General features: G+C 42.6%; 1 protein-coding gene across 4 annotated transcripts in view; it reads left to right on the top strand.

The window, feature by feature from the left end:
- Positions 1 to 23,986, top strand: part of NOL4 (nucleolar protein 4) — a 177,897-nt gene that overhangs the window by 37,544 nt on the left and 116,367 nt on the right. For all 4 annotated transcript variants that reach the window (XM_086472523.1, XM_086472522.1, XM_086472521.1 and 1 more), the window contains exons 3-5: positions 7,869 to 7,980; positions 8,491 to 8,603; positions 12,623 to 12,755. In XM_086472523.1, coding sequence (XP_086328649.1) covers positions 7,869 to 7,980; positions 8,491 to 8,603; positions 12,623 to 12,755 — 358 coding nt within the window. The remainder of the gene's footprint in view (positions 1 to 7,868; positions 7,981 to 8,490; positions 8,604 to 12,622; positions 12,756 to 23,986) is intronic.

Here is a 23,986-nt window from a genome sequence, read left to right as displayed (position 1 = left end):
GATTTTCAGTACCATCTAAAAAGTTAATGGCACAGGCCTAAGAATTGCAACATATTGATTTAAAGCAATTAATTTGCTTATATATGTGCGAGTCTCTATTTTCTATAGTGAACCTGCACCACTCAAAATTTTGAATAGCACTCAAGCACGATTAGAAGGGTAATGAAATTGTCAAAGGTGACGATTAACTACTGTTTGCATTTGTATAGAGAAACGAACTTGAAATAGGTAGAGTCTTTTTAATTTTTGATAGAGTCACCCCAGATGCTGGAGTGCTAAAATACATCAGTATGTCTCTCTGAAAGCGTGTTCAGAACAGCTTCCAAACTCAGTTAGTAAATCTGTAATCTGCACTGACTTGTTTCTGTTAACTGTGTGGAAATGAATGGAATGGCGTTTTTACAACTGATTGATTTCTGTGGGGCTTCCTACAGTGGTACTGCACAGGGAGATAAGTAGGATGTGGTGCTTGGTACCTCTAAAAGAGCAGCGTATTGGAAGGGAGCCTTTATATTTTAATTGGGACAGCAATGTATCAAACTAAAACTTTATGATTTCTTGGCACAAACCCTGTAGGTTAATTAGGAAAGCATCTGTGCTTCAATATTTAAGTTTAGAGTAAAGTCCCTTTTTCTTTTTCTGTGCACACTAACAAATGAGAAGGGGATTGTACAAAGTCTATGTAGATGATGTGGGAGAGTAGCCTTGAAAATACATGAAAAACCAGTGAGCTTCCCCTTTAACTGGCAGGTTTTGTGCTCATTTCAAGTACCTGACTTGTATGCAATATAAGATTGATGGGCTGTGTTACTTGCCAGCGTAACTGTAGGTAGATCTGCACTAGCAAAAAAAAAAGACCTGGCTTATATATATAAAATGAAAGCAAGAACTTTAAATCATATCTGGAGTACACCAGGCTGAAGGAATACTTAATATGATGTTTATAATCTCAGCTAGTTCCCTGGTTCCCAGGGAAGTTTACAAACAGGGAAAATGTTGAAAGCCATGATCTAGGAGATAATTCCCTCACAAAGGCAGGATATGTGACACAAGGCCCAGCCGAGGAGGTTGCTCAGCAGGGGCTCAGGTGACTGGGAAGGTGAGGAAGGTGAAAAGAGCACGTTCCTTGGTGCCAAGGAAAGCAGTGGTGCCCAAAGAGGTCCCTGCTTGTCCTGCATCCCCCCGGGGCCTCTGCCAGGCTCCACAGGAGGTGGGGTGAAATGTGCTGATGCAAGGAATAGGTTAAGCAGTCGGGAGAAAGTACGGAGGATCCTCATAGGGGTGACTCTGCGAACACTCGCTGCTACAGCTCAGCGTCCTAGAGGAACGGCGTTGCTTTGGGATAGTACTTTTCACTCTTTGTCCTAAAGGACTTACTATTTTATAGGCATCCCACCCTGAAAGGAGATCTATGGTGTCCAAGTAGAGAAGGGGACGCACAAAAGAGAAGTGTTCAGGAGAAGAATCCGTCTGGTGTATTGGGAAAGGCGTGCAAGAAGCACATAGTGGGCTTTCTGTGCCTTTGTAGAGCTGCATTTCTTGATTTAAAACTCTTCAGCTGTGTCTAAAATTTAAATTCTGGTGCTGAGGGGTATATCAGTGGTGGGAGTAACTGGGAAAAGTTGTGGCTACAGTAGCAGCATAATGCAACAGGCTCAAGCTGTTAGGACAACTCTTTGTGATTCAGTGCAAACCAGGGAAAAAAATAGCCTTAATACATTTGTCAAGAGACTCAAATGGTCTGTGATGAGACTGAAGATGGAAAACATCTCTGCCTCCTCTCGGGCCCAGCTATGGGTACAGGTAGGCCAGATTTAGTGGTCAAGTCCTGTATTTCAGCGTAGATTTTATTTTCTTTACTTTCATTAATATTCTTAGAAAAGTTGTTAGGTTTTCATTCATTTAGACAATAGAGTAAGTGCCTCACCTTTGTATGTTATAGCTGGACAAAGTTTCCCATAACTAAGTACGTCATCTATCCAAGAACTGTTTTTGTAAGTCTCATAGCCACCTTAAACCCCTTAAATTCTATATGCATATTCTACTTGAATATTTTTACCTGTGAAGGATGATCTAATATCTGCCTGTTGAGCCTGCGTAGCCACTGTGCAAAGCCTTGAAACGTTACAGCAGTGAGCTTGAGTTGTGAGCGAGGGTTGTGATGTCTGAGCAGGAGAAATGGGTCAGTCAATAAAACTCCCAACCCATGAATGAAAAAAGAGCACTGGGCTGATGAGCTGGAAGAGAAGCAGGCTTGTAAAACATGGGGGATATATTGATGTGTCAAGGGAAAGTAGCTTGAGGCAAGACTGATCAGATAGGTGGTACATGAATATATAACATCTGAGGCGTAACAGGAGTCGGTTAGGTGTGGGGCAGTATCTGGGGTCCTGCTGTTGCAGTAGTAAATGTTTCTTGGTTTGGGATCGGGGTGTTGCATAGGCTCCCTCTTTCCTGTCACCCTAAGGAAAACCTTCCTTGGATCGTGAAACACGGCGTGACTCTTTTCCCCACCCAAAACAGGAATGTGCTTGCAAGTCCCCTCTGAGCATCACAGTGAAGATGTTTTCCTTGGGGTAGAATTTCTTGATAGGACACACTGTGAAATAACATCGTCTCCTTCTAATACAACTGCCCTGATCAAATAGGGTTAAAGTAGGTGTGGAGCCTGGCTGGTTTCCATCCAGGGCAGACCTTGTCCTTGGGGGAGCAGAAGAATACGAGGTTTGTGCAGGCCTTAGCAGGCTTAAATCCTTGCATCCATGCCGCTCCAGTGTGCGTGGCGAAGCAGCCAAGCCCTGTGCACTTTTACTCTATGGACTTGTTCTTGCTTCTTTGCAAAGGGCGAGTGTTGAGTGTCCTGGCAGTGGTCCCGTTAGCAGGTGTTCCCCATCGCTTCCCCCGCAGAAAGTGGCTTCTGCTACGTGGGGAGGGAAGGGAGCTGTGAAGCGCAAGTTTAGCACCAGAGGGAACAGCATTTTCCCCAGTATAGCAGGGTAGCAAGCTCTTGATAAAACTCCCAGCAGTAATATATCTGCTTTCCTATGTCAGCCTTCTATTCTGACCTCCTGCTGAGGAAAGGAGAGGACTTTCCTTGCTGGCTTGCCCTTCTGTCATCAAGAAACCAATTTCTGCCACCTGGTTTGATGGCTGTGGGCCCAGGACAGATTACCATCTTCACTCTTTCTCCCTATCTCTCTCGCTCTCCTCTTGGAAGTCTTCTTTGGATCATGTCCGCCCCCCCCCCCCTTAATTAAAAAAATATGCACACACACCACCAACAAAATCTCTATTCTGACACGTCGTATCTTCCAGACTACACATACATCCTCCATGTTAATTCTTTAGGGGTTAATAGGTTCACTTGCAAAATTTCACTCCATCTCCTCACACTTGTCTTTCCTGCGCTGCCATATGTGTCCTAAAATCTGCCTTTCAGTTTAGAGCTTGTTAATTTTCCAAATAAAAATGTAGCTCTGAAAGCTACATCGTCACAACGTCCTGCACTTAAATAAGCTGAATATTGAAGAGCATAAAGGAGACTTTGCTCGTTTTCTCTGCCTGCAGTGATGCAGTAGGAGTGCAATACACTTCTCGTAGACAATTAGGGCAAGGATCACTTAGCTCCATCATAAATCAGATTACCTGCTCAGGTACTGGATTACTTGCCTTGTAGGAGCTGTGATCTTCATGGGATCCAGTAAACGGCATGTAGGTCAGTTGTAGTTCTAGAAAGCTTTTGTTGTTCGGCGATGTTTTGGATGTGTTCATACATGTCAAAATCTAATGTATCATAGACTTTTTGTGAATGGTGAAAAAAAAGATCATAAAAGTTTTGGCTCTGAAGGCAACTCTTTATTTTCCTCCAAGTTCAAACGCAGTATGTGTAGGTGAGCGTGGACTGTATTGCTAGGAAATGTTTGCTGCTTATCCTGTAACTTCTGAGGCTAAACCAAACCCTGTATGATTTTTGCACTCTTTGCTTAATGCTCCAGATTTCTAGCTTTTTCTTCATTTTTTTTTTCCCCTTTACAATGTAAAAAGCATTCAGCTGTAAGAGGTGTACCTAGTACGCAGTACCTAAACACCAACCTGCTAGCATCTGCTTATTTTCTGGTTTGTCTGTGATACAGAATACATCCAGGTACAAGATCACATGTTCCTACAAGCAACAGAAGATATACTATGTGCCGTAAAACCACTAGTAAGAATAAGGAATCCCATAAGGATACTTCTAAAGCTTCATATTTGAAAAAAAGTATACTTGTATTTTTTTTAAAAAGCAATCCAAGTAATTTTATCAATATGGTAAATCAGCACTGTTTGTTCTTTGATTGGTACAGGCACGTGCATGAGCAGTTTCTTGTAAGTCATGCCAAAAATATGCCAGTCTGCCTTGGCAGTGTGTGGATGTAAATAATGCAATATCTCCCACTTCTATTCACTTTTCTGGCTTTATATTTTTCTTAAAAGGTAGAAGTGTGATCATTTTTTTTTTTTTTCTGTGGAATTGCAATAAAACAGTATTCTTTTATTGCAGCACATCACCAAATGAGATGGTCTGGCTATATTTTTTGTTGGCTAATGGCCTTGAGAAGAGAGCTAGGAGCAGGGCCACTGAAGGCAGTCAGAATATACAGCATCAGTGAGGCCTGAGTCATTATTGCTTTCCTTCAGATAGAATAGAGGACGGAAACAAATTTTCCCAATGAAGCCAGACCACTGTCTGAGGTATCTCTGTATAGTTACTTTTTCTAAGTTATAGGCCTTCAGGTTGTGCTCTGAAATACTCCCATGCAAGGCAGCTCCATGAACTACATCAGCCCAACCTTGTGCACAAGCTAGTAAACTCTCCTGAGGGGTGAAATACAGGATTTTGTGTTTGGCCTTGTGCTAATTTGGTCAGAGAGCTTCCCCAGCTACAGCTGGTACTAAGCCAGCTGGTTTGGAGCATGGCCAGAACGAGCAAGCAGCTATCTGCAACTTATAAAGTCGATGTGTCCTTCTTTAATGAGAAAGGCAAACAGGAGTCTGCACTGTTGGGGACGTGAGGTTTGGGGTTTTTTTGGAAAGCTTCTTGGCATTGAAAATTGGAAAGAGTTTTTTCTGTATATTCAAGCAGCAAGAATAAGGAGAGCTGTGGGTTATGTCCTCTACGTATCTCTTTTAATGTCATACCTGTTGTGTTAAGCCAATTTATACAGGCTGAAGTCTTGGAATGTAAGTGATTGATTCAAATTACCAAGTCAACAGGGGAGGAAGTTGGTGAAAACTGGTGTTATTTAGGGAAGGGCATCCTTAAAATGGTGTTGCAGTGGGAGGTTGGAGACACAAGCATCTGCTCTGTGGACAAATTTAGTTATAAAACCCGATTCCCTTATAGTCAGTGGAGCATGCCTATCAAATCTAGGCCTTAGCTCACTTGCTTTCCATGGAGGATTTCCATCTTGTTTGAGCAGAACTGGAATTTTGAAAGAGATGATTGATTAGAATAAATGGAGCATTCCTATCAAATGCAGGCAACTAATGAATCCATGGGTAAGCTCCATTAATTTCAATACAGTGCTAAATGTGTTAAATGTTACGAGAGAGAGGTTGCTGTGTGTGTGCACTTACCGATTGTCTTAATGCTGAATTCTAGCTGATTACAAGTTCTTTTTTTAGATTCCATAAAGCGTGAGTATAACCAATGCTTTCATATCTAGAAAGGTAAATAAGCATCTGTTCCGTGGTATAAGAAACAGGAAAAATAATCTGAAAATATTTTTTTTTGGTAGGATCTCCTGTTCAAAAGTGGCTTCATTTAGTGCCTTCATTTTCAGATAAATTGTTTCAGGCCCAATGAAAATCTTTGCCAATTTTCATCACAGAACAAATTTTGCTTCTCCCCCCCAAAATAAAATTTCTGTTATATAAGAAAACAGCAATAACCAGCCTAAACAACAATACCATAAACAGGACTGTATAATTTGCGTTCTTGTTTTACAACACATCATTTCCATGTATTTCCATGACTCATGTCACATCAACAAACACTAATTTAAACTCCACCTATTTGCCAAAATACTGTCACCAATAAATTTGGTTCATGGAGTTTTAGGAAATGTAAGCTTCAACACAGGTTAAATAGGTGACAAGCCAAAGAGAAGAGTGTGAGAGAGTTAAAACTGATCATTCCTCCTCCTTGTGAGGAGCAGGAGTGATTTGCCCAGTGTGTAATCCCATTTACATCCAGTTAAAGAAAGTTATCTTGTCCCTTCTGTATGCACACCTTCATACACCCCACCTCCATCCTTCTGCACTTCCTACAGAGACTTGCATCAACGTAGTGCTTGATAGGAAATCAAATCCTGCTGTAGGTTTTACAATAAGGGAATACAAGCAGGTATCAGTGTACTCTTTTAATCGGTCTTGCTGGGACTTTGTCATTCTTTAAGGATTATCTCCATTGCAAGACAACCACCTTGGCTGGGAAAAGAAAGGCTAGAGCTTCCTTACAACGCTTGCACCGTATATACAGCACCATATATAATGAATCACGGAAAAGCCATAGCTTTGCCTTGTAATGTCTCGAAAACATACAAGTTTGGAGATTCTTCCACCCATCTACTAAAGCCGCTCCAGTGCACTGGCCTCTTAGTGAAGAAGTTTCTGCTGATGTCCAGTTTGAAGGTGCCAAGCCACAGCTGGTGGCTGTTGCCCCTGGTTATACCCTCTGAAGAGTTTCTCTCCAGGGTTTTTTAACTCCTCTTCGGGCTGTGGTGGGCTGCGATTAAATCTCTCTCTCTGCCTCGTAAGGTTTCCTTTAGGTTCCCACTGCCATGGCAGCCTGCTGCAGAGCCCTCTCCTGCTTCTCAGGAGAGCTCAGCAGCCTTCTGGAGCTATGGAGGGGCAACCTGGGCACATTATTCCAGCTGGTGTCTTACCAGCACTGAGTAGAGAGGGGTAATAACTTTTCTTGATCTGCTGGCCATACACTTGATGTAGCCAGTATGAGATGTGCTTTATCTGTGATCTGAGAGTGTGCTGTTGGCTGATTTTCAGCTTGGCACCAACCTCCAGGTCCTTTTCAGCAAGGCAAAATGTCTGTAAAGATATATGCAGCCTTGGGGAGGGGGGGAGTGCAATCTTTAAAACCAGCAATAACGGCTTCCTCCTCTCCCCTTTCAAAAAAGAAATGAATCCCTCTGATGCCTGCTTGTGAGTATGTGTTGGAAAGAATGATAATGTTGAGATGAGGAAACAACCGAAGAAATCTCCAGGTAAAGCAGAGTCTTTGAAGTCAAGCAATTCCGTAATTCTGTAACTATTAGTAAAAATAATATATTTACGCCGTCGTATTAAATCATGAGCTTTCCGAGAATATTTTTGCAAAACATTTAAATACAAAGTTAAAATAGTAAGGAGGCTGTCATTGCTGCTGATACACCGAGTACTGTATTTGTCTACATATTGTTACAATAAAAATAAATAGAGCACATAAGCCAAGCACTTCCTTGTTTTTTTGGTATTGGTTATAAGAAAAAGGTCGCTTTTCAACTTTTTTTAAACACATCCCTCAGCGGGGTGCCTGTTATGTATGGATCTTTTTTGCTGAAAGGAGTTTGGAAAGAACTAAACAGAAAGCAAAACCCCATTTGATGTAAGTGAAATTTTGTTCGGTATCGACTGTTATTAACCATTAGGTGCTAAGCAGGCAGGTTGGGTAGATGTTTCTTGAAATCCTGCATAGTATGCAGAACATGCTGTCGTTGTGCTTCCTGGCATTATAAGATAATATGCCTTATTTGGAAATACAGTGATCAGTTCTGTTAAATCATGTTCAATCAGCTTATATAATAACACCTATATTTTGTTACTCGTTTCAGATTTCAGAGACCTATGCCTTCCTACCGAGAGAAGCGGTGACACGGTTTCTAATGAGCTGCTCAGAGTGCCAGAAAAGAATGCATTTAAACCCAGATGGAGCGGATCATAAAGGTAGTTTTAGTGTCAAATAGTGGGATGTAAAGTCATTTTATTTCTAATACCCATTTATATTTTCTTAGCTTAAGTGAGGTTCATAAAAATTTGGTAGACTGGAACAGTTCAATAAGCCAGATCATCTCATTTACTTAAGCTGGAAGGTCGTGGATCTTCTGCTTTCACTTAAGGATGGAGTGTAATACCATATGCACCCTCAATAGAAAGGTGGTTTTATCTGGGGGAAATAATTTATTTTGGTGTGGAAGTGTTTATGTGGGGGCTTTAACATAAGGAATAGATGGGGTGCATGTGCTGTAGTCATTTAGGGTAGAAGAACTCATCACTTTTCAGGGTTTGAACTTGATTTTAATTTTTCTTTGGGAGACTTCCATCTGTACAGCCTACAAGCGATTGAAAATGCCAAAGTTAGAACTAAATGACATAACTGTCTGACTTTGACTGCAGAGTAGGCTGAAGTATCCTCCACAATTAACATACAGTGCATAATAAATATATTTTTTGCAGATAATGGAAAACCTCCAACTTTGGTGACCAGTATGATTGATTACAACATGCCAATTACCATGGCTTATATGAAACACATGAAGCTGCAGCTACTAAATTCACAGCAAGATGAGGTAAAACCTGAAATCTTTTAAGTTTGTTTTTCTGTTCTTCTGTGTTCTTTGGTACTTGACTTTGCAGTAGCCAGGAAACTGAACTGAAGAGGGTTGTCGATCCCGTCTTTATAATTTTGCTGCTAAAATAGTGAGTCTGAAACAAAACCAAGGCTGTTTGCAAGTAATCAGGTTGGGAGAAAATGTCATGACTTGCCGCCCTTCCATGGTTGGGGGTGACATGCTGTACTGCTTCAAATTACCTGAAGGTGCCCTCTTACTGTCTGGACCAGCAGAAAGGGTAATGGGGGCAGCCTGTTCACCTGAGACTTAGTGCTGTGCTCAGCAGCGACTTTCATTGTCTGCTTCTAGGAAGCAATACCATCAACAGCTGGAACGAATGCCACGGTGTTCTCAAGGTTAGTAGCCAGAATGCAACACATTATAGAGAGAGATGGAAGCCCTGGCAACATCAGCTGAAATCTTTAAAGCAAAAAGCCTGGTAAATAAGAGTAGGGGTTGCTTTTGAAACTTTGAATAAAAAGGAAAAAAAAAAAAGGAAGAGAAGCAGGCTGAGAATCAAGCTTCTTCAGAGAGAATTGGAGTTGAATTGTATTTATGTCTTCTCAAAAATTATTTTCTTTTTGTGATTTATTCAGAGTTTTTACAGATCTTAAGAAGTGCTTCATCGATTGGGTGATGCCTACCAAATTATTTGTAATAAACTCATTTTGCTAGAAATGTGTTCATTTACCGTTTGAGCTGCCAAATAGTTGGAAGCCTGGTTGTGTGCCAGCCAAAAAGCAGTCCTGCATGCTGTGTCCTTCTGCCTGACTAAAAGATATTTTTTAATAAAGAAAACCTTCAAAAACAACCTTAGCAGCTGGATTATGTCAAAGACCCTGACTGACTCCTGACTTCTGTGGAGTCGGCCAGATTTGCTTTCCTAGTAGGTAGATATGGGCTATTGGTGGAGATTTATGAATTAATTCAACCCGTAGATAGAATGGGGATTTCATCACTCTTCTGGAAATATCAGGATCCTTGTTTTGCCTTTTTTTTTTTTTTTTTTTTTTTAATTGTGGAAGGTGTGGGGAGATCCCTGCCTCAGAGTTCTTCATGCACAGAGACAGCCTGGTCATCTTTGCCTGCTGTTGAGTCTCCCCTCTTGTGTGTGCTGCCCCTTTTCAGGGATCTGGCAGCAGGGTTTCAGGCAGCAGGAGAGAAGAGGCTTTATCCCTGCAGTAGCCTTAGGAGTTAAAGGACTCCTTGGTTTTTCCACTTCTTCCCTTGGAGAATTACTCCTCCCACAACAGGGTCAAGCGCTCCTGCTGGATCAGGGCCACCTGCCACAGTGCTTCTACAGCCTGGATGCTTAGGTGTAGTCTTCCTGGTCTGATGACTTAAATTTTTTATTAAAGCAGTTTTTCAGCTAGATGAACTGATGGCCATGGTGTGGTGGCAGCAGGAAGCACCGTTGCTTGGTATCTCCCTGCCCACCTCGGTTTTGCAGCTCTAATGTTACTGTGTATGAAATGTCTGCAGCACTGGATTTATGAAGAGAAAAGTAATTTTTTATGTATTCTAGTCATAGTGTCTTTGCCAGGCCAGAGTGGGCACAAGGAAAGTTCTCGAGATAATCTTTGTCTTTTCTCAAAGCAGAGTTTTGCTAAGAATTTCTTTTTTTCTCCGGGCTGTACATTGCACTGAGAACAAAATGACAGTGAAGATGCTGTAGTACAGAGCAGCAAGATTTCTGGTGCATATATTCAAACTATTTCATGCACTTAAAAAACATGCTTGGGTTGTAGGCAGGCTCTGTTTCCAAGGTTTCATCAGTCATATCTGTGTTCTTGTGGAGGGGGTGGAATTGAGACAGGAGTAAACTTGGATCCCACAATTAGCTAGCACAGTGACTGAAAACCTTCTAATTCTGTCATCCTCAATTCATCATTTTTAAGCTGAGGTCATCGATGAAAGGGAAACAGGCTTCATCTAAAAGGAGAATTCATCACTGTGTGGGAATTTACAGCTGGGCTGCAAGCAGTACGGAGACGCCAGTGGCTCCCAGCTCCTCTCCTCATGCCCGTGTGTCCACACAGATTCAGATAAATCTTTACACAGTTGGGGGAGTGAGGTGGGGATATTCTGCAGAGTGCTGTAGGCAAACACAGGCTGCCCATGTGTGTTGTTTTATACCTGTACAAGTGTTGGATAGCCAGAGTTCCCTTCCTGCGAGCCCCTACAGATTGCCTAACCTCAGAACTGGAAAATGCAAGCTGCTACTTGCTGGTTCCTGCAGGATTCAATGAGAAACACCACTGTGTCCTAACAGAGGCACAGCTTTCCAGAAGGTCTGGGGCAGTTTGTGTTCTGATCTCGCTCTTTGAACAATCAGTGTGCATTTTCTGTAAACCTCAGAATCAGCTCCGTGTGTGCCTCGGCCCCGTCTGTCCGGGGCAGGAGGCTGGTGGGCACCACGGTTCTGTGTGAGGGCAGTGTTGGGGTAGTTGCTGCTGCTCTAACTGGGGGGCTCCTGCCTTATCTGGGCAAGGCAGACAGGTGCCTGCTAGAGAAACCCTTGCTCTTCTGTTCAGTTTTACAAAACTTTGAGAACCAGGTATGTTTGTTTCATTATTTGCCATTGTCCTGGTGTGACAGCGCAGAAAAGCGTCGCCTTGGGTGTTGTCCCACTCCAACTCCTGAATGGCATTTGGCAGTACTTCATCCCACAAGAGCCGTGACTGAGGGGAACTTGCCTTCCAGAAGTGAGAGAAATGCCTATGCAAGCTGGAAACATCACCAAGACCCGAGAGAGGAATTGATTTGAGGGCCAAGCACTCATAAAGAAGAAAGCAGCTGTATTAGTATCTGTAGAAAGCAGTTCGCAACAAATACACAGTAAATCATGTTCTAAAGATTGCTGGTTTTTTAGGTCAATTCTGGTGAGCAACCCAGAAAAATAATCAGAATCGTATTGATTCTGATTTTGTAAAAAAAATTATATATATTAATTGGAAAAGTATTTTAAACTGATCTTCAGGGGATACAAAATTACTTGCCATATTTTTCTCTATGTTCTTTAAAATTCTTGTCTTCATAAAAGGAGTAATTATCTCAGAAAAATTTTTTACTGAAAATATATCACCTTAGGTTTGTATGTTGCCTCAGCAGCTTAGAGAGCAAGGCTTGCGGATGCTTAGTTTTTAAACCATGAGTGGATGCAGGAACTTCAATGGGACTGAAACAAGTGAAATTAAACGTGTTTGTGAACATTTGCTGGGCTAGGTCCAAAGCTGTTTTGCTTTTATAAATGGGGACAAAATATTTGTTCAGGACTTTTACTTTTTGCCCTTTGCTATAATCCCTAGTAGCTCCTCTGTAGTTAGTCTTGATGGATAAATCGTCTTGAAGATGTATAAGGTAGAAAATATTTGAAGTGATTCCCATGGGATTATGTTACTTTGGTTTGCCAGTGACTGTCATTTGGACATGCTCAGAATTTTTATGAAAGCTTTATCATTTCCATAGCTGCTTCTTTAAACACAGCGTCAGTGTAAGGGTGCCATCATGTCACGGGAATTTGGTCGTGGATTCTTGTTAGGTCAAGTTGCCATTCGGAGATATCTTGCTGTGGGTGGTCATCATGGGGTTACCACCCTCACTTGGGGAAAGGCAGAGGATTCAGGCAGGGAACATGGAGAGCTCTCCTCAACCGAATTTGAATAGCAAGGGCTTGGTGTGGGGTCTGTAGTTACTAGCCCTCTTTTGCAAAGTACTGTGGAAACAGTTAGAGAGTGCAGTGATGGAGTATCCTCGTAGTTGAACAAATTGCATTTGTCAGATTGTCATATCACATAAACGCTGTATTTTCCTTGCTCTTCCTTGTGTGCTCTGCTTGTTTGCTTATATACACAAAGATTCAGCATTATTACACTCCACACCAGGTGTGAGTGAAACGAATGGGAATGAGTGAACTGCCCATGGAATGCGAACAGCTTACGGTGTTTTCTGACACGTCTGAAACTTTCTATTCGCAGGATGAAAGCTCTATAGAGAGTGATGAGTTTGATATGAGTGACTCGACTAGGATGTCAGCTGTGAACTCTGACCTCAGCTCAAATCTCGAAGAGAGAATGCAGAGTCCTCAGAACCTCCAGGGCCAGCAGGATGGTAAGGCTCTTGTTTCGTACAGAAAATGCGGTATTGCCTTGTCTTTTTCCCATTCTGTGCTTTCATTTAGGGCCTGCTGTGTCCTTTTCTTCATAGTGTGTTTCATTAGGTAATTTGAAATACATGTTCCCTAAGTCTCAGCATGAAGAGGATGAAGTTGGGTTTTTTTGCAGGCTAATTTATTTGTTGCTTAGGCAACAGGTGAGTGCTTAGACCACTATATGTTAAGTATTATTATTTTACTATTTTTATATATGTAATGTGACCGTACATAGGCATAAAAAGAAATGAAACTCAAACCTTTTTGAAGCAATCCAGAAGGCTGAGAAGGTTGTTTTCACTGGTTGAAGTAAGAGAGGGGGGGTGTGACAGAAGCATGGTTATTTGAGAGCTGGGAACTGGGATCTGATATTCAGAAGAAAGGATGAAAAAGACACTCTGATAGGGAAATAGAGGTAAAAGAAGAGAAAACTGAACAAGCAGCATTGTAAATTTGGATGTTAATTATTTCTAGGTTAGTTACAACACAAAGCTAATTTGTTGGCAAAAGAGGTGGAAGTTTTACTTTGCGTAGGAGATGCATAGATGTGCACTCTCTGATTTCAGCCCTTGTTCTAGCACCACTTAGGTGGGCCTGGCTTGGAATGAACTTTCTCCTTGGCTATGGAGCTCACAAGGAGCCTGTCAGCTACAGACTGTGACAGTGGCTCATGAGTGGCACATGGATGTGCAACACCCAACGTGCAGGTCTATTCTGTCGCTGTTAGAGACAACACATTGGAATTCTGTACTTGTTACTCCGTAATTTCCTGAGCATGTGTGCCAATTCATAAGTGCTTTTTATATTTCTCCTGGACACTAAATATATGGGATTTGACAGTAAAGCTGGATTCTTTCCACTTCATGCATCGTGGTCAAGTGGTAGCTGGTAAGCTGTTTAGGTGAGAATGAGCATGCTGCATAGTGGCTGATAGGATCTGATGGTGGGTAGGACCTTCTGCTGCATTGCTCTCTGGACAGATAAAGGAGGAGGACGTCTGTGATGATTTGGTAGGCCAGATTCTAACCACAAGTGCCTTTTGTCTGAATGTTCTCAAGCTATCATGAAATTTGTGCGACTTTTAACTGCTATCTACGTATATTCACTAACGGAGCAGTTCTGATGCACAAGGTGTAGGGAAAGCCAGTTCACTTTCCTGTTGAAGTTTGACTTTTCGGGGCTAATATATTATAATAATACTGCTAAGGTAGAGTTTTCAGGGATACTTTGGAAGATGTCATTTTTATGTATCTGGCTTTCAGTGCGAAACTGTGCTTTAGAAGTTTTTGCTTACCGATGTACTCAATCTGTTTCACATATGTAGAGTGTTTCTTAATAGTAATTGTGTGCATGTATATGTCTGAAATAAAAATTATAGCTCAGTGCAGTAACCTGCGAAGAAGTGTCTGTCATACAGATCTTAATACCTGCCGCAACCAGATTCATGTGCCACATCTAGTCATATTAGAACATAAGTATGAATGATAAAATGCTGCAAATCTGTCACTTGCTCCTTGAAATGTATGGGAAATAAATGCACCGTGGTCTTTGAACTGCAGGTAGTGTGATCTTATAGAATTGCCTTAAATCTCTCGGCTTTTCTTCCCTTCCTCCCAGATGGTACTTGCTCACCTTCCTAAGGCAATCCTATTTTTTGCTGCATGTTCTGGCTAAAGCATCTGCTGATAGAGAGATTTGAAATAGCAGCTCTTCCTGCTTCATGGCTTTCCTGTGCTAGCTGTTGTCAGGTAGCAAACCTGAGTGTGGCTAGTTATAGCAACACTGCTTTTTTGGATATGGGAGAAGAGGCTGAAGGAGGAACTGAGGGACATCAGAGAAGGGTGGTGGTGGTGGGAGAAGAATACTAGGAAAAGGCAAGGAAAAATAAGATTGGAAGAAAATAATGAGCACAGAGATAGAGGGATGGAAGCCTGAACAGGAAGGAGGGAAGACAAAAGGGAACTTAAATGAGTTTAGCAGTACAATCCCTTTTGCCGTCACAGCCTTCGCTGTAAAATTTTACAAATTTGATACTTAATTATAGCACACGCACACCAAAATCATCACCAAAGCGTGAATTTGTGTGTCTAAAGTGATTGCTGCCGCCTTCCCTCAAACGTTATGTATGCCCAGGAGAGTTTGTGTCAGCCACCACATTCAGTCTACAGATAAAGACATTTGACATTTGGCTCAGCTGGAATGTCTTTGCTGCATTCTGGCAGGTGAGGACTGACTGCTGCGTAAGGCTGCCTGTGCGCACACGGTTGGGAATGGTGTCCGTGGTGGAATGGGACAGCACAGGTCTGCTGCTGCCCCAAGCATGCCCTCACTGGGAGAATGGTGTGCTAATGGGAATCATTAGGAAGATGGCTGCTTGGGATGGATTAGTGACAGCTCCAGTGTACCTGAAGGTGATGTGTTCTATCACTTTGCTTACCTGGCTTTCCATGTGAGGTGGCAGGAGACACATCTATTGTGTTGTTTTTTTCTCCCCATGGGTTTCAGCTGATTTAGTACTGGGATATAAACAGAGTCTGTGTACCTTAGAGGAACGAAATAGTGAGCTGGGCCGTGCCACTGGGGAGGCTCCTCTTCCATAGTGGAGTGCTATGGAGAAGCATAGCATTAGCCTGGAGAAGAGAGGACTGGGAGGGATCTTATCAATGCTTATAAATATCTAAAGGATGGGTGTAAAGAGGATGGGGCCAAGCTCTTTTCAGTGGTGCCCAGTGACAGCACAAGAGGCAACGGGCACAAACTGGAGCACAGGGAGTTCCACCTGAACGTGAGGAAAAACTTCTTTACTTTAAGGGTGGCAGAGCACTGAAACAGGCTGCCCAGGGAGGTGGTGGAGTCTCCTACTCCGGAGGTGCTCAAAATGCACCTGGATGCAGTCCTGTGTAGCCTGCTCTGGGTGAACCTGCTTTAGCAGGGGGTTGGACTAGGTGATCTCCAGAGGTCCCTTCCAGCCCCCACCATTCTGTCATTCTGTAAATGCTGACAGTATCTACATAAAAGGAATAAGCTGCTTTTGTACCCCCTTCCCTTAGGACTGTACCTGCTTCGTATTTAGACAGACATTTGGCTTTAGGACTCCGATGCGGAGCTCATGCAAGAAAATCTGACCTGAGGTTTCTCAGTGTCTTCCAGTCTAGTACTCTGTGTTCTGTTTCTCATGGTTAGGTTGTTTGAACCGAAATAGAATGAAGGCAGATATGAGAGAGCAACCCACAGTGTCAGCTGAAAGCAATAGACATCTTCACCCAGAACTGTCATGGTAGGCAGGAAGAATGCTGAGAAGGAGGGCACAGAGAGGGAAGGTGTGTTTGCTTGCAGTAGGTGGGTGCTGGTACTGCACAAAAGTCCTGGGCTCTGCAAATGTACCAAGGCTTCATAAGATTCCTTCTAGAAAGGGTATTAGGTTGAAAGGGAACGGGAAATTGAGGAAGAAAGGAAAAGTGGGGAGAGTTAGTGAATTGTATCCATAGTACTGAAGTTGCCACAATACTACGAAGGACAGATCCCACTTTAAATTGGCCTTTGTACGCTTCTAAATAACAGGGCCTTGAGTCACACCTGCTGGTGAATGGCTGAAAATAGCATCCTGAGCACCTGCAGGGCTGCTGCAACGGTGGGGGAGGAGTTGGAAAAGAGCTGCTGCTCTTCCCTGGGGAGTTGGAAAAGGAAAGCAGCTCTAATTTGCCATGGGTTCATTCCCCAGCTGGGAATGAGGTAGGGCTATCTGGTTACCAGTGCCTCAGAGCTGCTTTCCCTAGCAGCCAGCTTGATAATAGGGCTGAAAATTGCTGGTGTGTCCCTGTCTCTTTTGCACCTTCTCCCCGTGCTTGCCCCTGTTTTCTTGCTTCCCTATACGTGCTACAGCTCCCTTGTCCTAAGTGGTTCTTTGGAGTGAGCCCTGTGTACCACTCCTCTGCGGGCAAAGCTCCAACTCGAGAGCTGTCTTTAATTCTCCTTTCTCCTAATAATGCTCTGAGGTCTCTGGTGTTGCTGGATCCAACCCTTTTGCCCTTGTCTCAGACCGTAGACAGCAGGCAAGGTTTGCAAACTGAGTTGGAAATAAAGGAGCTTGTCTGGTTTTTTTAATTGGTGCTTCAACCTGTGCAAAAATGGTTTTTGCAGTGAAATCTGACCTCTAGATAGGTCTGTCAGAGGGGCAACAAGAGCTTCTCCCTTGAGGGAAAATGGGACTCTTGTTGCCCTTGCCTGTTAGCTGGAGCCCTGTGCAGAACAGCTGAGTGTGTTTGCTCCCTCGCTGTGGTGGTTCATTAGTTACCAAGACATGAGAGAGGTGTAGGGAGTGCTCTGATTAGAGGAAATTAAGAACATGCGCAACTCCAGAAGGAACAAGAGTTAGGTATGAATTTTATGATGAATTTTTTTTGGTTTTCACTGTGTGAGCTATCAAATAAAAATCAGGGATGAGGCTATTTGACTGTAACTCAGTGCAAGATGCAGAATTAATTTATATTCAGTATTTCTCGCTGTACTGAGGTACACCAAAACATATCAGTGCTTTGTCTGGATTTGGGTGGAGGCACTATGTTCTCTTCAATCTAGTTTTTAGAAAAGATAGTTACAGGTTTATACATATTTATGTAGAACTCTCCCTCACAGGTGCTGTGTCGCAGCTTGCTATGACAAAATATGTCACGATTCAACCTTTGACAGGGGTTGTGCTATCATCTTAGACATGGAGATTACTAATAAGCTTTTCCTGGTTGTAATTTTTTCAATTTATAGACAATTGAGCAATAGTTCTGTAATGGAGGGCTATGCCTTCAAGTAGTTTGTGGTTATTTGGATGGTGCCAGTTCTCTTTCCCCGGCGTGTTCAAGCGGCCAGGCTTTGCACAATGTAGGTGCAGGAGATGTGGTTGTTCACATTAACTATTCCCTTCACTCATTTGGTGTTTGTGGTATATACAAGTATTGGAGTCAGTCATCCAAATACCTGTTTTCTGCATCAAAGCTATGATCTTTACTCAGTAGCTTCACCTGAAACAAGTGACATCAGCTGTTGGCAAAGCCATGTGTCTGTGCAAGGGTGCGGAGTTTGCTGTACCCATGTTTGGTTTGTTCACTCTGAACGGAATCCAAGTCATTGGTGAAATGGCAGACATTTAAAATTACATTTGAGCTGGGGCCAGGAGAGCCTACTGAATTTTGTGATATATTCAGACCTTCCAGTCTTGCTTGAGCCAGTGAAACCTGCAATATTTTGGGCAAAAATCTCCCTTCTTATGACTGAGGATGGAACAATAAATCTCTTCTGAAAGAGATCTAAGATACCTGTCTGTCTAACGGCAGTGGAAAAGAAGAGAGGAGCACAGTAACATCCAGGCAACACTAGCAATGCAGCACCTTATGCATAGTCTTTTGTGATCTTGCTGTAATTTCCCTGAAGGGGAAGGCCCAACTGTATGAACAGGTTTTACCTTGCCCCTCTTCTGGGAGGTAGAGGCAGCAGAGGCTGAATGAGGGCAACAACCACATCACGAAGACGAGGGCTGAGACAAGCTGGCAAGAGAGAATGAGGAAGGTCTCTGCTTGGGCTGCCCAGCAATCTGTTCTGAGGATAAGCAAAGCTCTCCCATCTCTGCAGCTGTCAATCTGCCACCTTTTGCAAGCACCAGCTTCGTTACCGAATAAAGCAAAAGACAGCACAGTCCCATGTGCGTGTTTCTGAGTAAGTCTATGGGCTGCAGTAAAGTGTTAACTTCCACATGTCAAAGTCATGAAGGTTTCTTCAGATGAGGCATTAGTTATAATGTATTGCTCTGTCTGAGAAAATTAGTATCATCTTCACCTAGGCAGAGTTAAAGTGGGCCTGAGAACCTGGCATATAGTACTAGCAGTACTTTGCTTCAGTGGGGCTACACCTGGGGTGATTTGGCCCGTCAGATTTGCTTTGATGTAACATTATTTGCAAAACCAAATACATTTAAGAAAGAGGAAGAAAATGGTGAAACAAGGACAGAGAGAGAGTTGTGGAAATCTCGTTTCAGTGCTGTTTTAATGGGTTCTTTACAGATGATACCCTCTCAGTGCAAAAGGCACTAGAGTGGCACTGTAATGACACTAGAGCAGTGTTACGATGTCAGTGACAATGTATTGTGCTGAGCCTGGGCAAGAGCTTGAAATGTGGGTGCAGCTGCCTTAGAAACTTTCAGTCCTTAACATCATTAAGGAGAGCTGGTCAAATTTTCAGCAAATCAAGTATTTTAATGTGCTGGCTGCTGACAAGGCAGCTGGTATGTGCATTGTCATCAGAATACTGAGCTGATGTATGAGGCACTTCTGTTGTACGGTAAATGATCTTCCTTTGACTCTCTACACAACTCAAAATTGGATAAGAATTAAGCATCGGTGTCTCTCTGTGGAGAGCACTCCGTCCTTCCTCCAGATTAACGGCAGGAACTTCCAGAACTTCACTAACTCAGTGGACCTGCCTGACCAGACACGGGTCTCAAACCAGAATTCAGACATGAGCACCCCTCTCACTGAAGTGGAGCAAATGGATTACTTTTACAACTGACTCTTTTAATATGTAGAGTTACTCTATTTTCATTTTCTAGTTGCAAGCATCTTGTGAGTTGGCTGTGCTGAATGCCTCCCCTCTGTTTCATTTTATTTCTGTCTGTCTTCTCTCATCTTTTAATAACTCGTGGGGTATTTTTTGACATGGTTTTGTTTGTTTTTTATCTTATACTGTAATTTGCTTTGGAGACTAAAATATTATTAAACATGAATTATGCATTGAGCAGACTCTCTGCTAGAGTCTGACTGGTCTGTTGCAACCAGAGAACAATCCCATTTCCCGCACCACCCTCCCAGCTGCACAACTGTCACTTTCTATTACGCTTGCCTTGAACAATTGAGTGTGGCTTGTAATGACAATAATTGCCTCAAAATTGTTTGTCATGTTTGCCTTGTTAGCAACAAACTACTAACTGTTGGTTACAATCAAGTTCTCAGCTATTACTCCATAATTACATCAGGGAATACTCGCAGCCAATAATAGCTGAGAAATTAGAATGATCTTTTCACAAGTGATGCTAAAACGCTTGCAGACCCTTCAGTGTATTCACAGCCATTCTTTTTTACATCAGCTATCTAGTGATAAGTGAAGCCTGCCCCTGTGTAAAAGGCAGACCCGTATCCTTTTGCACCTTCAGAACGGGGCTGCGGGTTGCCTTGGTGTTGTACAGGTCCCCTATCAATAGATATTTCACTTTGGCAATAATACTGACCGGCCAAGCTGTCTCTTCCTTATGCATGTGCTGAAGGGAGCCAGCTTGCTCTTGATTTCAGTTTGCAAGCCCTTGTAACTAAACTCAGCGGGATTTCTGAAAGTGTTGGTTTGGTTTTGGCTGGTTTTCTTTGTTCTTTTCACTTATCTTAGCATCTCTTAGGCTTTTCCCTCCCATTTCTCCGTAACATCAAAATCAAGGAGGGGCACTCTGGTATAGGGATTTAGTTTTGCTTTCCAGTGCAGCCACTTTACCCAGTTTATCCTTTCGTAGGTACCAGTTGACTTTAGCAGGGGCCATGTGCACAGTTTGCTTGGTTTAATTTGATCTGCTTCCTTACAGTATAGGTAGAGTTTTTTCCATAGCTATTGTTAAAATGCATGCTAGGCATTGACTCCACTTTTTTTTTCCTATGATGTTTAAGATAGAATAGTATAAGAGAGCATTTTTATTTCAGTAAAAGGAAAACAATGTGCTTTAAAGAAAATTAAATTTAGCCATTAATTCTTCACTGTGTTATATTTTAATTAAGGAAGCTATTAATTTTTTTTTTTCAGAACAGGAAATTCCCTGGAGACACTGGGCTGTCTTGTGAAATTTTTTTTTTAAATGGAGATTTCTTTAAAGTGCTTCTTGTTTGATAAAATATTTGTAATACTGAGTGTTTAAAATTAGGAGTAATTTTTTAACCAAATGCAAATACTGTGATTACAAAAAGACAGTAGTACTTTTTCAGCACTATAGAGTTTTGTAGTATTTGACACGTAGCAAGTGGTTATATAGATTTCCTTGAGATCCGCAAAGCGGTGTTTTCGAATAGTTGGTTTAATGTTGGCAAATAGTAACCCTATTTGTTATTCTGAGGCAGGGGGACATGCCATCCCTGGCACTTCTTAATAACAGGGTGGAAGAAGTGATATAATTGTTCTGAAAGGTTCAGGGTAGGCTGAACTCCAGTGGTGTCCTCCAAGTATTCGTGAATGCCGATAGCCTGGTTATTGCGCGAAAGGTGGAAGTGATGGCTGGCAGGTTGACTGGAGACAGAAAAAATACAGCAATTACATTTAGCATCAACACAGATTAAAATACAGCCAGGCTCCTTTACAGGTTTATTTAGCACTTGGTGGCTGGTTAACAGCTTGCTGGGAGACGTGTGAGGAGGCTCGAGCGGTCTCTCTGCTGCTGCCTGCCAGGTGGGCACTGAGCAGGGCCGGTCGCTGAAGGAGCACCCTTCCAGACAGACTTCATTAGCTTCTCAAACCCACTCTGGGAAAAGACGCGAAGGAGCACACCCTATTTGGTTGGCTTTGGGGGCTGTGCTGTGTGTGATGCCGAGAAACCAATCCAGAACCTCAATCGTAAGGGTTGGCGTTACCATTAGAATAAATTCAGATAAAAGCTAACATAAAGGAAGAATCCAAATGTATATAATATACACTTTTCAGGCTTAGGTGCGCAGAAATGAAGAGAAATTGATGCCTTAGGTCGGCTCCAAGCTTTTCTCCATTTTCGTCAGATAACAACTCGTTAGTGTTCTAGTCTTGCAGCTGGAATGTGGTTTTCCAGCAGGAATGTTGCCCTGAGATCAATCTCTGCTGCAGAAGTCCCTGGTTATGGGGATAGTTGTGTCTTTGTGTCTTAAGTCCTTCCTCAGCGCTTCAGTTTCATTTCAGAGTTTTTACAAGCCTGCTTTCTTGAGAAATGAATCAAGGAGTCAGCGTAATGGATCTCGGAGAGAACTAGTGACTGCTTCTACTGAACTTCCAGCAGTCCTGATGTCCTGTGTGCTTTACTGAGCAGAGTTTTTCCCTAAGAAGAAGGTAGAGTGATACTTGTTAATAACCATCCTGGATGCTTGCTATAAACAGTTAAACTTGTGTAAGAGGAATGATTAGAATGGAAGGTGGGGTTCGAACCTCTACGTTTAGCTTTTCATACTCTGAAAGCTGGATTTCACAGAAGCGTAGACATTGGCGTGGAGATTTAAATGAGATCATAAACTAGGATAAGGCATGTGGTTCGCTAGCAGCTTTTGATTTTGAAAAGATACTCCACTTTTCATTTTCTTCACAGTAGCTAGTGTGGTGCTGTGTTTTGGATTTGTGCTGAAAACAGCGTGGATAATGCAGAGGTGTTTTTGTTACTGCTGAGCTGTGCTTACACAGAGTCAAGGCCTTTTCTGCTTTCTCATACCACCCCCACCAGCGGGGGTTAACTGGCTGGGGGTAAACAACAGCAGGAGTCCGGTTGGTAGTCTGTGGGGCAGTTCTGTTCTACCTGTAGGGTTTTTTTTGGGGATGCATTATAGGGCATCTGCTGATTTTGGAGATGCTTGGTACGAGCCTCTGTGAGAAGAAGAGGGTGCTGTGATGTGACTTCAGCACGGAGAACAACTGGGGTGTCCCAAATCAGGCATGTGGCCCACCAAACCAGCCTACTGTAATAGAACAACAGCCCATTGCTTCTTAGCTGAAGTTACACAAGGACCTTGTGTAACAGGGGAGTTGGCTCACACCTGGGTGTGAACAGAGTGGCTGGTAAGACCCCAAACCTAACTGACCATCAAGTACGGATGTTTGATGGAGAGAGCAGGTGTTAGCATGCCGATATCTGGGGTTTTCTCTTTATATACAGATAGAAGGGAAATAGCTATTTGGTTTTTAAACCGCTCCTGCCCTGCAGAGTAGATTTGTGTGAATAATGAGTTTTCTTGGAGATATTCATGTCTTGTGGGTCAGGAAGAAATCTGGTCTCCCACGTTGTCTTGACTACCTCTTGGGAATACTGCAATTAGCTACACTTTGAACCTGAATGAAAAAAAAAATGAGGAGAAAACCACTCTCCTGACTCCTCCATTATTTCTGATGAGAGTGAAAACTGTCCCCCTTCAGCACCCTTCAAGGTAGGAAAATTTTACTTACTCTGCTTTCGTGTGTGAGTATGTGGTGGATACCTTGCCGTTTGTTTCTCCCTGGCTGTACACACAGATGGGAACACAAAACAGTTCTGAGGAAAAATCCAGAGAGTGGAGGGTTAGGAAGGCTGCTTAGAGAGTAGCAGAAATTGGGCTTGCCAGCTTGACAAGGTTATTTTTCTAGCAGCATTTATTAAAAATAAAGTTAGCATTGAGTCGTGTGCTGGCCCTGTTGTGTATTTCATTACACAGTATGGAACAAGCACAAAGCTAATTCAAGTATACACAGGAGTATCTATTACTAAGAATAGATTTTCTATTTGTATGTTTCATAACCATATTTATAAATCTATATTTCTCTTATCATATATATATATATATATCTTTCTATAGTTACCTATTTTGGAGTAAACTGAAATGATCACTGAAGAGAGGCAGAGCTTTGTGGCGTGGGGTTCCCTTATTGAGCAGATGATACATTTTCCTGTGCTCTAATTAAAGACCATCTCAGAGAGTTCAGAAATACCATGGGCCTGAATTTCTAGAAGGGGCAAGTCTGTGAAGGCTAAATCCAATCAGAGCAGTATAGAATCATAGAATGGTTTGAGTTCAAAGGGACCTTTAGAGGTCATCTAGTCCACCCTCCCACCCTGCAGTGAGCAGGGACATCTTTAGCTGGATCAGGTTGCTCAGAGCCCCATCAAGCCTGATCTTGAATGTCTCCAGGGATGGGGCCTCCATCAAGGCCAGGCTGGATGGGGCTTGGAGCAACCCAGTCTACTGGAAGGTGTCCTTGCCCATGGCAGGGGGGGCTGGAACTGGGTGATCTTTAAGGTCCCTTCCAATCCAAACCATCCTGCGATTCTGTGACTGCAGTAATCAAGGTGAGAACTCATACACTCCAGCTTATAAAGCCTGTGTCAAAAAAAGAAAGGAGATTTCTGAGTCATTATGGTTGTTAAGATTATTTATTTTTGCTGCCATGGCTGTTTGGGCATCCAGTAACA

This window comes from Leptosomus discolor, chromosome 13 (genome assembly GCF_034619465.1).
Source record: "Leptosomus discolor isolate bLepDis1 chromosome 13, bLepDis1.hap2, whole genome shotgun sequence".
Taxonomy (NCBI): Eukaryota; Metazoa; Chordata; class Aves; order Leptosomiformes; family Leptosomidae; genus Leptosomus; species Leptosomus discolor.
The sequence above is the reverse complement of the archived record's forward strand: the minus strand, read 5'-3'. Positions and strand labels throughout refer to the sequence as shown.